Here is a 15,000-nt window from a genome sequence, read left to right on the forward strand (position 1 = left end):
TTTGCTTCTCAATCTTAGAAATGTTCATTTAATTATATATGTTTATGTCCTACTAGTCAAAGGAAAATGGATAATAATTTATCAGTCTAACCAGATACACAAGAAGTAGGATTCGAAAGTAAAATGAGCGCCGCCGGACACAGCCTCCTCTCTACGGCGGCGGGACAGTCCATATCGGTCTCCTGGTTACCTTGTGCATCATCATGGTCATCATCATTATCATCATCATGCATGCCTGTCAGCGTGGCCTCAGTGCACATGTGACAGGTAACAAAGAAAAGCTTTTAATTTGTCAACCTCCCTTGTATAAAAAAGGCATCATATCGCAAGGGAGTGAGCGCACAACCGGACTCCGACGCCAAGATTTTTCCGTGTGTTCGTGGTCATGTTTTTTATTTTCGCTTGGCGACCCTCCGTTGTCTCAAGCTAGGATCGCTTTTGTGCTGACGAATTCGTCTGTGATTTCATGGAGGATCTTTTAATATGGAATCGAAGTCTTCCTGTTTAAGGTTGAAGTCGGAGGGGGATCAGGCGGTCGAAGTTCTCGATCTCTCAATTTCTGAATTATATATAACCCAGGGAGGGAGAGCGCGATGCGTTTTGCTCCCGAGAAATGAGATGAATATCATAAAACCAGATATCTGACTTACGTTTATGTCAGTCTGGGCTATAATGGTCATTTATATGTCCGTGCCACAGTTGGTCCCTTAATCTCCTTTATGCGGGACATAAACGTTTTCTAATCGGGCTTTAGAGGAACAAAATGATATGTTCAGTGATCTTATAGGTAATGGTTTAGAAATTACCATTATTTTCTACGCTCGGATTCTAACAAAAAGAGTTATAATTGTATCCAGTTAAATAATGGTATGTGGACTTGGCTGCGGGATTGCTTTTCAATGAGAATACACGAATTGCTCAAGATGCAAGACCAGAGGTAGATAAGTGACAATTTTGATCATCTGCTGCGGATGGTGAAAGTTATAAGCTTAATGAGACCGCACAGAGGATTGCAACATTGTCGGGTTCCATAAATTGCTAACATTCAGATATCCAATTTTCGAATTCTTAATATTCATGTTACCTCGTGCCTAAAAGCTAACCGAAACTATTTAGAAAAAAAGGGACAACAAAAATAATATGGATATATTTAAACCCCACGATGATTAAAACTAAAATATATTTTTCTGAAGACACGTATGATTAAAGTGGTCATAATTCTAATGGATGTGTTTTGTCATACTGAAGTACCAAATACGTAGATCATTCCTAAATGTAAATCAATATTTACTGAACGACGATGTTTATATGTTTACAGATATATTTCACGGCGTAGACCTGCTGCTATTCTGTGTTTGTTTATTTTCTCGTATTTTAAGCCATGTCATGGCAAACCCCTTTTATCTTAAGTCAAACTCCGCGCAGCCAATATTAACCGATTTATATGTGTATTGAGTCCTAGAATATTTACAAAATCAGAGTCAAAGCGTATCGTAAAGTGGCTGCTGATGACCGGATGACAAAGGAAAAGCTAAATTTACTGACGAGAAACAATGGGTAGTTGGCGATCATTCGGGTTAATGGTGATGCAACGCGAAAGTCGTTGAAGGTAAGCAGTTATTTCTTCGCGAAATGATGGTTCATTTCTGTTGGCAAGTCTTTCTCTTTCTTATTTTTTTCTTTCTCTCTATTTTGCTGTCTTTCTTCCTCTCTCTCTCTCTCTCTCTCTCTCTCTCTCTCTCTCTCTCTCTCTCTCTCTCTCTCTCTCTCTCTCTCTCTCTCTCTCTCTCTCTCTTTCTCTATCTCTATCTCTCTGTCATATAGATATATATATATATAGATAGATAGATAGATAGATAGATAGATAGATAGACAGGCAGAGAGATACGCAAACACAAGTCAATCAGTCACAAACATGGATAACTACAACTATGAGGTGTTATGGCATTAATCAACATTCTCATCACATTATATATGAAATATCTGTATGCAAGTTAGAGGAGCAAATAGCAAACGTTTAAGTTGCAATTGTGAAGAGGATCTTTATCAGCTGCTTCTAGTTTATGTATTCAGTGACACCCCCAAATGTAATGTAAATTATTACATTAACATATATGCGTGAGGTCGCAATTTGCCTAATTGTCGGAACAGCCGGGAGATAAATGCTCTTCACAACATGCGATAAAAAACATACATATATATATATATATATATACACACACACACACACACACACACACACACACACACACATATACACACGTATGCACGTACGAATATATATATATATATATACACACACACATATATATATATGTATATGTATTCATATATATATTTATATGTGTGTGTGTCGTGTGTGTGTGTGTGTGTGTGTGTGTGTGTGTGTGTGTGTGTGTGTGTGTGTGTGTGTGTGTGTGTGTGTGTGTGTGTGTGTGTGTGTGTGTGTCTGTGTCTGTGTGTGTGTTTCTGTGTGTGTGTGCACGCGTAAGGTAGATAATGACAGTGAATAATAGAGAGAGAGAGAGAGAGAGAGAGAGAGAGAGAGAGAGAGAGAGAGAGAGAGAGAGAGAGAGAGAGAGAGAGAGAGAGAGAGAGAGAGATAGAGAGAGAGAAAGTAAAAGAGAGAGAGAATTAATAGAAATATCCGTGTCACCCATTCGCAAATGTGTAAATGCAAGATAAAGATTACTTAAGAATACAATACTCTCTGAGTCGCCTCCTTAGAAGATATATATATAAGATGGTCCGCAAGATAGTTGGAACAGCGGCCTGGACTTCAGACAAAATACGACAGCAAGAAAAGGTTTCTGACTCATTATCAGCAGGACAAGGAAGGTGTCAGGCCATGGGACCGTCTCGCGGCTGACGGAGGGAGTGGAGGGAGTTTTTGTGGGGGTGGGAGGGAGAGGGAGGGGTGGGGGCGGTGGAGTTTTTGTGCCGTCGTGGGGAGGGGAGGGGGGAGGTGGGGCAGGCTAGATGTGGAGTGATAGTGTCCGGCTCACCTGCGGGGCTCACTCATGTCCTCTGTCGCAGTCATGTTCTGGGGGAGGCGGAGGGGATGGAGGAGAGGAGGAAGAGAGAGGAAGGGAAGAGGGAGGAGGGAGGGAGTAAGGATGAAGAGGGAGGAGGGGGGAGGGGGGCAGGAGGGTGGGAAGAGTGAGAGGGATTCTTGCGCACCGAGTAGGTATAAGAGGTGGAGGGGAGGGAGGAAGGGAAAAGAGAGGATTCTGGCTGAGGAGGAGGAGGAGGAGTAGGAGGAGGAGGAGGAGGAGGAGGAGGAGGAGGAGGAGGAGGAGGAGGAGGAGGAGGAGGAGGAGGAGGAGGAGGAGGAGGAGGAGGTGGAAGAGAGGATCAGGGAAGAGGACGAAAACGGCGGTGCGGACGATGAAAACGAGGAAGGGAGGGGCCAGAGCGCAGGAAGACGTTAATTTGCTTCCCCAAAACCGTGTTTTTTTCCCCCGAGGTAAGCTGCGAAGAAGGAACAAGGGAGAGGAGAAAGAGAGGGGGAGAAATCAAGGAAAGGCAGACTCGACGTTGGCCAAATCATATTTCCCAATAGTAAGATTATCGATTGAGAGAGAGAGAGAAAAAAAAAAGAGGAAGCGAAAGTCCGGTCGGATCTTGGAAGCTGAGAGTGAGAGTGAGATTTGAGATTAGCTGGAATAACGGTTTTCTTGACATGCGTTATTGCAGTACGTATAGCAGTACTCCTCGGCGATCTTTTCTCTTTCTCTCGCTCTCTTCCTCACTCGTGTACTTTTAACCATGTCTATGAGACTTCCGCGCGTGTCTTTTTACGAACGACTTTTGTAAAGTTATCTATTTTACAGGCGACTGGTAAAATATAGATCATAGGTCAGTGTTTTATGATCAGCCTAGGAAAGGGAAAATAATTACAAGTTTATACTATATATAAGTCTATAGCATCGATATGTTGTTGGCCCTAAGTATGAAAAACTCGAAGCGAGCCGTTTTCGAACATTTTCTCCCATGCAGGCAACAGATATATAACGCGAAGGGCCGTAGTGCGACAAGCAGAGCGGAAAATCTGAATTCGCACATTTTTCTTGCTTTTTTTCGAGCGCTGGTTTTGCAAAGGCCGTCTTCGCGGGCGGAAAATCTAATGGCGGAGCGAGGTTTTATGTCTTTCTAATAACTCGTTCAGTTGCATTCTTTGCCCGGTAGATGGTCTTTTATTTACCGCTGGCCGGGCTGTTAAAGTCCATGCGCAAATACCTGCAAATTCTTGTAGGTGTTTGATTGGCCCCATAAGGATTACCTGATATCACCGGGTTTGTTGTTGGCTGACCTCGTGGCCCTCGACCTATGCTTTTATATCACCCTTGCAGGTAATTCGGAGATGTTGTCATTCCTGCATTTTCCATCGGTGACGTCATACCTGGAAATAAACCAATGGTAATACCTTTCCTATTTAAACTTCGTTTAATATTGAATTTTCATCATAATGAAATGATTCACCCGTATAACTCCTTATAATATGAAATGTCAGCTTGTATAATAATATATTGTGATGAAAAACATGTAATTCTAAAATACATGCTGCGAGGAATTATATAAGATTACTTCGGATTTGGTGCAGAAAGATATCATAGTAACAACCTAGGTAACATTACCGCTAATAAAAAGTATATAGCTAAATAAACTATCAAGCGTACAATAATCAAAGTCTAGAAAGGATGATGTTTTTATGCAGTTCTGTTTATCTTTGTTGACTGTTGCAAGTTCTGGCGTCACCTCCTAAGTAAACGAGATTTTGGCGGGAAGCTCGCGGATTTAAATTTTGTGGCCGTTTCGCGCGATTTGTTGTCTACAGATGTAGGTGAACTGTTCATGCTGGCTTGGCGGACTGTGCTGTTAACTCTTACTGTTTGCTTAAGATTCGGAGTTCAAAGCCAGCCTGATGCATTCGCGAGCCCCTTTCGTATCTTGCCTCACCTGTATGACGTTTTTTTGTTCGTTTGTTTCGGCAGGTGTTTGTAGAAATACTGTTTTTTTTCCCCAGTGGGATTCGCTTGTTCGTACTTTCCCACAGTATTTTTTAAACTATTTTTTTTTTTTTTACTAGACGTTCTTTTCTTATCTCCATTTTCATTTCCTGTGTTTAATATTTTCTCGTATGCATGCTCTCTCTCCCTCTCCACTCACGCTCTCATTTCCTCTCCATCTGCCTCTCCTTTCCTCTCCATCTCCCTCTCCTTCTCCCTCTCCCTCTCCTCTCATCCCCACCCCCCTCTCCCTTGCCGCCATCAGTCCTCGCCTCCCTTCCCCCTCCGTACCTCCTGCTGTATGATAAACGGCGCTCCAAGACCTTCCCTTCTGGAGGCCCGACCGACCCCGACATCCAACGTAAACACTGCGATTTATTACTCTGCCTGACACCATACATTACTCTGACGGAGAGTCACCCAGTTCGCTACTGCAGGACGGGTGGGAGGGCGGAGGAAGAAGGGGTTGAAAAGGAAGTGTGTGTGTGTGTGTGTGTGTGTGTGTGTGTGTGTGTGTGTGTGTGTGTGTGTGTGTGTGTGTGTGTGTGTGTGTGTGTGTGTGTGTGTGTGTGTGTGTGTGTGTGTGTGTGTGTGTGTGTGTGTGTGTGTGTGTGTGTGTGTGTGTGCGCGGCGTCGAAATAGTGCAAATCGGTATGTATCAAATAATAATAATAATAAAAAAAACAGTAAATGATAAACATAGATTAGACCTGAAATAAAATAGATGCTCGATATTTTCTCCTTGTTTTTAAGCGGACAGTTATTTTGCTACCCAAGTAATGTACAAAGAAACCAGAAATAGGGTCAAGAAGTATTAAAAAAAGAGGGAGCAAAAGAAGAAGGAAGACAAAGGAAGATCCGACACGAACGAGACACGAAAAGAAAATGTTTTTTTTTTTTTTTTTTATGCCACCCAAAACGAATGAAGGAAAAAACGGACGAATGAAGAAGGGATAAAACACGAATCTCCTCCTTGCCACTGACGTTTATAACATTCGTTGCGATCAGCGCCATAGCTTTCGCGCGCCTGGCCTTTGCGTCGCTACATCTTAGCCTTCTGATCTCCCTCCCTCCCTCCTTTCCTCCCCCTCCTCCCTCCCTTCGCCCTAACTCCTTCCCATCATCCCTAGCCCCCCCCCCCCACCTTAACCTTCCCCACCTGCCCTCAACCTCCTTTTTTTATTTTTTTTTTTTGCGCCGCTTTTTTATCTTACATTTCCTCTCCCTTTCCCTCTCTTATGTGTGATCTTAATGGTGATTGGGCACGAGGTGGGTTTGTTGCTAGAAAAGCGAGAAATATTTAGAGGAATTTGTGGCATCTTACGAGCGTGGTAGTGTGGGGGGGGGGGGGGGGGAATGAAAAAAAAAAACGAAAAAAAGAAAACGAAAGAAAACATGAAGAAGGATAAATCTTGCAGTTGCTCCAAGATGTTGCAGATCACAGACCGGCTGACAGATGCGGTGCTTGTGCCCGGATCAGTGTTCTTGCGGAGAACACTCGAGCCTTATTACTCAGCGCGACGTTAAGAGCCAATGGATCCTGGCTACTTGTTTATTTTATTTTTCTTGATGAACAAACGCGCACAACATTGGTTTTACTTTAGCTAAGAGATACTTGTTTTGTAAATATGTTTTTTTTTTTATCAATTAAAGTTCCGCGTGTTTGTTGTTGTTGCTGTTGATGCTTTCTTTCGATCGATTTTTTTTTTCCTTTGGTTTGTTTGTAATTTTTTGTTTGTCTGTTTGTTTGTCTATTTCTCTCGTTCTTAGTCTCTCACTCTCTACCTGTCTGTCTGTCTGTCAGTCATTCTCTCTCTCTCTCTCTCTCTCTCACACACACACACACACACACACACACACACACACACACACACACACACACACACACACACACACGCACACGCACACGCACACGCACACACACACACACACACACACACACACACGCACACGCACACGCACACGCACACGCACACGCACACGCACACACACACACACACACACACACACACACACGCACACGCACACACGGGAGTATGCGGGTCGCGGAGAAAACCACAAGCTAAGGAAGGATCAACAGCCCAGTCCTAATCACCCATAAAGGTTGTGTTGTTTTCGTAGATCCGCAAGATTGGGCGTGCGCTGGGGATTCGCCCACCACGCCCACGCGCATTTCTGGACTATCGATATATATATATTATGGTATATACAAAAAAAAGAAGTGGGGAAAAAAATGAAACGAAGTGTACACAGTGAGGCGGGGTAATCTTTTCTTTACTGTTTTTTTTTAACTTTTTTTTTTTTCATCTGTGTATCACCTGTGCCTTTTGTAGCTCCAAGAATCTAGTCTGAGAGCCTTGTGTGTAAGTCTTTTAATACACTCTTTTGTACTTCTGTTAAAGTCATTTAAACTCGAGAGAAATATCGGTTGTTCACATATCACGTGTTATGATTTCGAGATACTGAAGTCATAAAAAAAAATAGATCTCCAGACACGCAAATATTAATTCCTCAGTCCCGCTACTTAACTCAGGTACGTTTTTTTCTCTCTTTTTTTTTCGCATCCGTAAATTGTCGCGACCTGAAAGTGAGCAGCTGCAAACCATCAGAGGGCCAAATTATAGCAGTCCCTCCCCCTTACAATCCCTCATCTGTACGAGAGACACCTCACACGAGCGAGCCTTTGCGATAATTAGCGAATCATGGCCCGAGAGCGTGGACCGACCATTAGCCCAGACACGACCCGGCTGATATTCTCTTAATACAAAGGTATTCTTTCTCCGGCAGAACACAGCGGACTAATGGCGATGAATGGGCCGATACGTTAGTAAAGCACTGGAGATCACGATTTCAAGGTAGCCCGAGGGACGGGGAGATGGGCGCAGCCATGCGGGGCTCGGGAGAGGGTGGGCGTTGGGGTTGTGAGTGAAGTGACAGATGGAAGAATCCGAGACTGTTGTCAGCGCGAGAAAAGTCGGATTCCTTGTTATCGGTTTGCGGTTTGAGCTCTCGTACATGGATGTCTATAAAAAAGAAGGAGCGGAAAAAATTGGGAAGGACAAGAAAACACTCGGAGAAATTCAAAGATGCATGCAAACCTTCGCGAGGAATTTCCAGCGACATAACAATTGGAGACGCGTTCTCTTCACATTCTCTCTGAAACAGCGCCATTGCTAATATTTCATTTCCTTTGCATATTTTAGTACGCGATGCACAAGAAGACGTATCGACATAATAAACTTCGGTCGGATACGCATTTTCCAAGTCAAAATGGATTCTTATTTTTGTCTCTGCTGTAAACATGGTCTGGCGTCACTGGCTTCCCGCGCCGCGTTTTCTATATTTTTTTCAAACGACAAAACCACAAATATCTAGCCTACTGCGCCCGCCTTGTGATTTTCTCGCACTAAATGAAATTCATATTATTCCTCTGAATAACTAATCCTAAGGGCAGCTCGGATATGGTCGCACCGAGCATTTTATCGGCTGCGAGCGACTGTCCGAGATTTCCAGGCGACGAGGACAAGAGCTAATACATTTTGCGTATTTGGAAATGTTCAAAGGCAGGGTTTTTATGCGGGGCGACCCGTGTTACATCATTGTATATTTACGAGAAGCTGAATTTCATGACCTAGCAATGTCTGCTCATAAAACTGAGGAGGACGCGGATGTAGGCCTTGTATTTGTGGCGAAGAATGCGCTTTTTCCCCTCGTCCTTAATCATCAGCTCTCGGAATAACAGGGATGCCACCTTGGCGCGGGACGAAAGCGAATCAGCGTTGCAGCCCTGAGGTTATTTTTACCCATCGAAGGTAACTACGCGATCCTACGACCCTTACTCCGAGTTTAGGGAAAGAATATTGACCCAAGGTAACTCTTGTCTCGCCCTCAACAGCCAATTTTTCAGTAAGGCGCTTTGGTTCAGACCCTTGGTAAAAAGGTGGCATTGCGCACATACCTGAACAACACTCTCGATGTTTGTTGCAGTAAACATGTTTTAAGTCTTGTGAGGAAGAGGAACGAGCGCGGTGGAAAAGGGTTGGACAAATATTGGGAAGTGAAACTGGGGCCTGCGATCATGTGCTGAAATACGTAGATATGTTTTATTGCACTTGTTAGCACGGTGTTACTGATGCATTTACAGCTACTCGTAAAAGTGGCGGAATGCGGCCCACTATAGATCAGAGGATTGAGCATAGAAGCGGATAATTTATCTTGCCATTTGTTTTTCCTCGCCCTACATGCGCGCCAAAAAATAAGCGATCGTATCGCCACGTAAAAGGAAAAGCCGGCCGAATAACACAACACGCAGAGCTAGTTTATCGAACGCTGCCTGGGCCGCCGACGCTGAAAAATGTCCGACACTTGTTCGCCACTCTGTGCAACTTGCAAGGATTTCCTGAATCTAAGAGACCCATTCATCGCCGACAGCCGAGGAGCCACCGCGAAGCAGTTTTGATGATGCTAACCATGCTTCAGGCTCCCTTGTTTAGGTTGGCGCGAGATGCTGCGGGGGAAGATGTAGATGCTCGTTTACCTCGCGAGAAATTGGTGAATACAATAAACTTTCCCCGGAGACTTATGGACATGATTTCCAACGACATCAGTTATGGCTTGAAAAAAGAAAATAAAAAACTCAGACACATAAAAATATCCATGCGTATACTTGCGCTCACATACGTAGGGAAGTACAATCGCGCATTGGAAAAAAAAGACACACATCTCTTGCTTTTTCCTGTATTTTGAATCGGCGAAGTAGTAGTAGCTTATTTGTATCATGAAACAAGAAATGAAATAAAATTTTCCTAGTGGTCAAGGCCCTCAGACTAGCTTGGCTGAGGGGGACCAACAGGCCTCAGTATTGTTTAGCTCTTTAGTTTAATCCAATCCTGTATTCTCGAATCGGCGAGGGTTTAACATGATTTGAGCAGCATTAAAGAGCGCTTGGAAGATCAAGGCGAGCTTAGGGCGCCAATTTCGCATCAAGAGGTTTCAACTGTTCATCGTGGTATCAAAGAGCTTTTACGGTGTTGTACCAGCAAGCAAGCAAGTGGAACACCTGGCAGAGGGGGGCGAAACGAGGAAGCGGAGGCAGTGACGTGAACACTGAAATTATTGCTCAGGGTTTAATTAGGGTAGATCTTGATATTTTTAATTTTGTTGAGTTCAGGGATGCTCCTTACTCAGGATAATGTGAAGATCAAAGTTTAGGGACCGTGCTAAACTGTGTTGATCGGAAAGTATATTTGGTCGTCGAGAGAGTTAGAGTGAAAGAGAGTGAAAAAGAAAAAAAAAAAAAAGAAAGAGAAGGAGGATAAAATGAAGGAGAAGGAGAAATGTCAGAAAAAGAAGCAGAAGTGGAAGTAGAGGTAGAAGACGAAGACGGAAACTAAGACGAATAATAATAATAACAATAATAATAATGATAATAATAATAAGAGAGATAGATAGAGAGAGAGAGAGAGAGAGAGAGAGAGAGAGAGAGAGAGAGAGAGAGAGAGAGAGAGAGAGAGAGAGAGAGAGAGAGAGAGAGAGAGAGGGAGAGAGAGAATTCTGTCCATTGCATCAAGTATACTGAAGTTGGACTAGAAAACTAAAGTCTTCACTTGTTATATTTACGCGCACTGATCCCCTTCATGTGTTTCCCCACGTGGCCTGAATGGCTAAACCTCTCTCACTCTCTCTCGTAATGCACATCCACATATATATAATAAACCCGTTTTGAACCCCCGTGACGCAGGCTCATAAGAGGGATAGGGCCCTTCCCCCACCCCTCCGCATCCCCGTGTTAGGAGAGCGACCCCCTTCCCCCTCTCCCTCCGCATCCCCGTGTTAGGAGAGCGACCCCCTCCCCCCTCCCGTTCCCCCTACCCGGCTGGCTGGCAGCGAGACGCCCCGTGTCATAGCAAGGTAAACAGGGCCAGATTAAAGGCTCTAGTGACAAGTGCGCGGCATCACAGATCCCGTGTAATATTCTGCTCAGCGTACATCAGTTTCGCGCCGGGATTTACACTGAGTAAACACTGCATCAGGCGAGTGGCGTACGAGGAAGTTTAATATGGCGGGATGGCTCATTGTTTGCTAATTATACTGATAAAAGCTCCTAGGGTTTCCGTCACCCGCTGTTTAGGGCTGATGAGAGGCGATGTGCAAGAGGATTTCGGGGTCCGATTTCGGGCCGACTGGCTCCTCGCTCTCGTTCCTCCCCTTTTCCTCCTCTAGGTGACTATTTGGGGGATTTATAGCAGAATAAAAGGTTGGCAAAAACAGGGTAAAGTAAATCTCAAACTTCTTGCCCTTTCTGGTGAGACACTAATTGTGAAATTACACCAACAACTCACCGAAAAGAATGTGCTCATTTGTAGAAGAAAAGTATAGCGGGCCTTATGTGTAAATTGTGTTCGGCTCACACATATACAAGGAAGGACACTAGAAAATACAGAAGGGCGACAAGGAAAATATGCGTTTGTACAACCTACACATAAAAGTGTCACTAGAGTCATTGAAGATTAAACAGTCTCAAAGGCATTATCTGTCTAGTCAACCGTCTTTCATGCGATGTTAAGCTTTCCCTGCAACATTTATGGACATGCTTGCTTCATATTAGAGATAATTGCGAAATCGCAAAATAATCAACTGCGACGCTAAATTGCTAATTTCAGAAATACCAACCCGTGTTGGGCGAATGAAAGTTAACTCAAATATAGAAGCTTGTAATATCAGGCTGACGTAACGAGGCGGCCGGTCAACAAATGAATGACACAACTCCGCCTACAAACAAACGTGCGAACGCAAAATAAGAGGAGCTGTTGGTGGCATCACGGGCCACTTCGCCGGGACAGATTAGGTTCGTCCGTCAACGGGCCGGGAATGAGCTCTGTTTTGACTGTCTTCTGCTGGGGCTTGTGTTGCCCTCATCGCCAGATTGTAGGGCGTCCTGCTCGACGACCGTGGCACTCGACTGTGTGTTTACAGTGAAGATACCGTGGCACTGTGAGTTCACGGGGATGCTGTGGCGAGGGGGAAGCCGCAGCGATGAATGGGAAATTTCGTATGCGCCGTTGACCCAACAGCGCGCCGGCACATTGTTTATGTCTGGGGCGATCCGGCGGGACATTGTTGCTCTCTTGAGTTTAAATGCCCTTTATTTTTCTTAGACTTTAATGCCTGTTTACTGGTCAGTGCCGTCTTCAGTTTCAGAGTTTGTTTTCCTAATTGGCCAAACAAATTTGTGCTGGCGACGGCGAGAGGAATATTAAGGTGATGTCTGGCAGAGCACCATTGCGTCTAAAGAAGAACAGGAGAAAATTCGTATTCCAATTTTACGAAAAGGAGAAACGCGTCTTATTACAAACATATTTATCCAGACGTGAATCTACAGTGTCGTTGCGCATACACAACAGGACCTGTTTAAATACAAGTGTACAGGCCATCATAAAGACTTCCGTGGTGTAGTGAATGAGGCAGCAGGACCAGGCTGGGCGGTTAGTCAGCAGTGGTTTATGCACCCTGAGCGCTTACTGTTTATGAGTAAATTAGTCGCTTGGTGTTGTACTCGAGCCAGTAAATCTCAGAGAATTGGAGGGAAGCTGTATCGCGGGCACACGTACATGCGCGCGCGCGCACACACACACACACACACACACACACACACACACACAGAGAGAGAGAGAGAGAGAGAGAGAGAGAGAGAGAGAGAGAGAGAGAGAGAGAGAGAGAGAGAGAGAGAGAGAGAGAGAGAGAGTATTTTGAACCCCCGCCTCTGTATAATCTAACAATGAATTCAGAAACTATCTCGACTCGTAGACACACGTACAAACCACACCGAATGGATCTAAAATAGGCATATTAGCAAAACAAGGAACGTTTCTCAAAGCTAAGCGGTGTTTACATTTTCACTTGACAGCTGGGTGTTGATATGACTAAGTATTCCCCCGTCACTCACGGCACAGTTGAGCGCAGACATTACCGAGCTAGATAATGACTGTCTTAAATAATTTAGGTAATAACCCTCAGCATCTTGCATGTTGTATTATTACCTGGCTGGCTCCGGGTTACACAATGTGATGGGAATGATGTGGCCGGTGTTGACGAGATACCGGCTGGGGGTTTGGAAAGGATGATGAGTAAATTGCGATTTTTTTCTCTCCCCCTTCGTGCCACGAGGCGCTCCTGTGACTTCCTTATTAGAATAGTAAATGAATAAATAAGTAAATAGATCAATGATTTTTTAAAAAAAATGATTTTACCACGGATCCCACGACATCGAACCTGGATTATTCTTTGTAGATAAATTCAACCTCGTCAAAATACCAACATAACCTAACACTCTCTTTTTTTTCCCCCTTACTAGTGACGGAGACGAAGGTGGAGGAAGGAGAAGGCCAGACGGAGTTGAAGCCGTGTGAGGGAGGAGTGGTGGGGGGCACAAAGGCTGTCACCGCCGCCATCTCCCCCACACCCACACTCCACCCCACCAATCACTTCACTGTGCCTAAGGGAGAGAAGGTAAGCATAATGGTGGGTGACCCTTTCTACTGTTTGGGTGTTGTGACGGTGATGTGTAGCCTAGTGTAGCTTGTACTTACCTAGATTTTTAGTTTACTTTTTTATTTCTTCTTATTATTTTCTATACTTGTCCATTCATTTCATATGGTATGGTGGTGTTATGCCTTTTCATAATTAGAGCTTTTAGGAGGTAACTTGGTTTAGAATATCATGATTATTTGATGTAGAATATATTAAATTTCAAAGTCTTGCAATGAATGTTTGATTTGATATTTAATCTAAGCCAAGTTAGTATTCTTAATTGCCATAGATTTTTTTTTTGATTTTTTTGTCAGAATTAATTATGACACATGTGGAAAAAAGTAGATGGCTATGTCGGTGTTGGCTTTTATTATTATTGAATAATGTATACGCATGTGAATTATCCTAAGGTTATTTAGTAAGTGTAACAAATTCGTACAGATAATACTATCTTTAATAGTAATGTCTGTTCCTCAAATAAACTTATCTCATTGTTCTGTGTTCTACATTCGTAATATATGACGTAATACGCAACATGAAATATTATTTGGCGTCGCATTCGATGCACGAGACGGCAATCCGCTGATCCCCGATGTTCTGTCTCCCACAGAGTGACTGTGCGGTTTCGCTGCCTTCCGCCAAACCCAAGATTTGGTCTCTAGCCGACACAGCAGCCTGCAAGACTCCCCCGCCTACGGGTGGCCCACCTGGCAGCGGGTGGCTTGCAGGTGGCACCACATTCCCCCTGCCGCCCACCATCCCTCCCGCCCAACAGCAATATACACGGTTTAATCACCTTATGACCGGAGTTAACCCAGCACAATATATGGCAGGATACAGGTAAGACTTTAAGTGATTGCACAGTCCTTGATGTATCAACGAGTTAATCAATATTGATAAAGATAGCAAAGCACCTACAGAGTTTTATAGAGTACAATTTCTTGGCCCTGCAGCGATGGCGTCGGCACAGACACCCCGCCCCAAACGCCGCCCAACGCCAAGGGTCAGCAGAACCAGCAAGGTCAGGCCGGCCTTGGCGCCGGAGCCTTCCTCGGTGGCTCCACGTCAGGCAGCTACGGCGCCAACATGGCTGGTGGGCTCTCATCGTGCTCCCGGGGCTCCACGGCGCCTCTACCCGCACCAGGAGCCCCCGGGGCTCCCGTAGGCGACGCCTCCTTACACCAGCGGTACCAGGGACCCACATCACACGCCGGCAGCGTAACTCACACCAACACAGGAGCGGCGACTATGCCCTCCACCGCCTTCACCCCCGTCTACAAGACGTAGGTTTCTCTTGACTTTACAGTAAGATGGAATGCTGAAATGTCTTATTTCTTTATCGATGAAGTCTGCAAATATGCAGATAAATCCAGAATCATGGAATAACATATCCTCTCAGGCACACGCCAGTCACTAACAGGTCGCTCTGATTTTAGCTCTCAGCAGGGTGGACCGCAGGTTG

The 15,000-nt window shown here is 44.5% G+C and overlaps 1 protein-coding gene across 2 annotated transcripts in view; it reads left to right on the forward strand.

The window, feature by feature from the left end:
* The window catches only part of LOC125044559 (homeobox protein araucan-like), a 107,390-nt gene that overhangs the window by 84,017 nt on the left and 8,373 nt on the right, over positions 1 to 15,000 (forward strand). Inside the window, exons 6-9 of one of the 2 annotated variants that reach the window (XM_047641267.1) lie at positions 13,363 to 13,529; positions 14,149 to 14,378; positions 14,492 to 14,821; positions 14,975 to 15,000. The exon at positions 14,975 to 15,000 is cut by the window's right edge and continues 119 nt beyond it. In XM_047641267.1, the coding sequence (XP_047497223.1) occupies positions 13,363 to 13,529; positions 14,149 to 14,378; positions 14,492 to 14,821; positions 14,975 to 15,000 (753 nt within the window). The remainder of the gene's footprint in view (positions 1 to 13,362; positions 13,530 to 14,148; positions 14,379 to 14,491; positions 14,822 to 14,974) is intronic. The other variant, XM_047641275.1, reaches the window with a different exon arrangement.

This window comes from Penaeus chinensis, chromosome 3, assembly GCF_019202785.1.
Source record: "Penaeus chinensis breed Huanghai No. 1 chromosome 3, ASM1920278v2, whole genome shotgun sequence".
Lineage (NCBI taxonomy): Eukaryota > Metazoa > Arthropoda > Malacostraca > Decapoda > Penaeidae > Penaeus > Penaeus chinensis.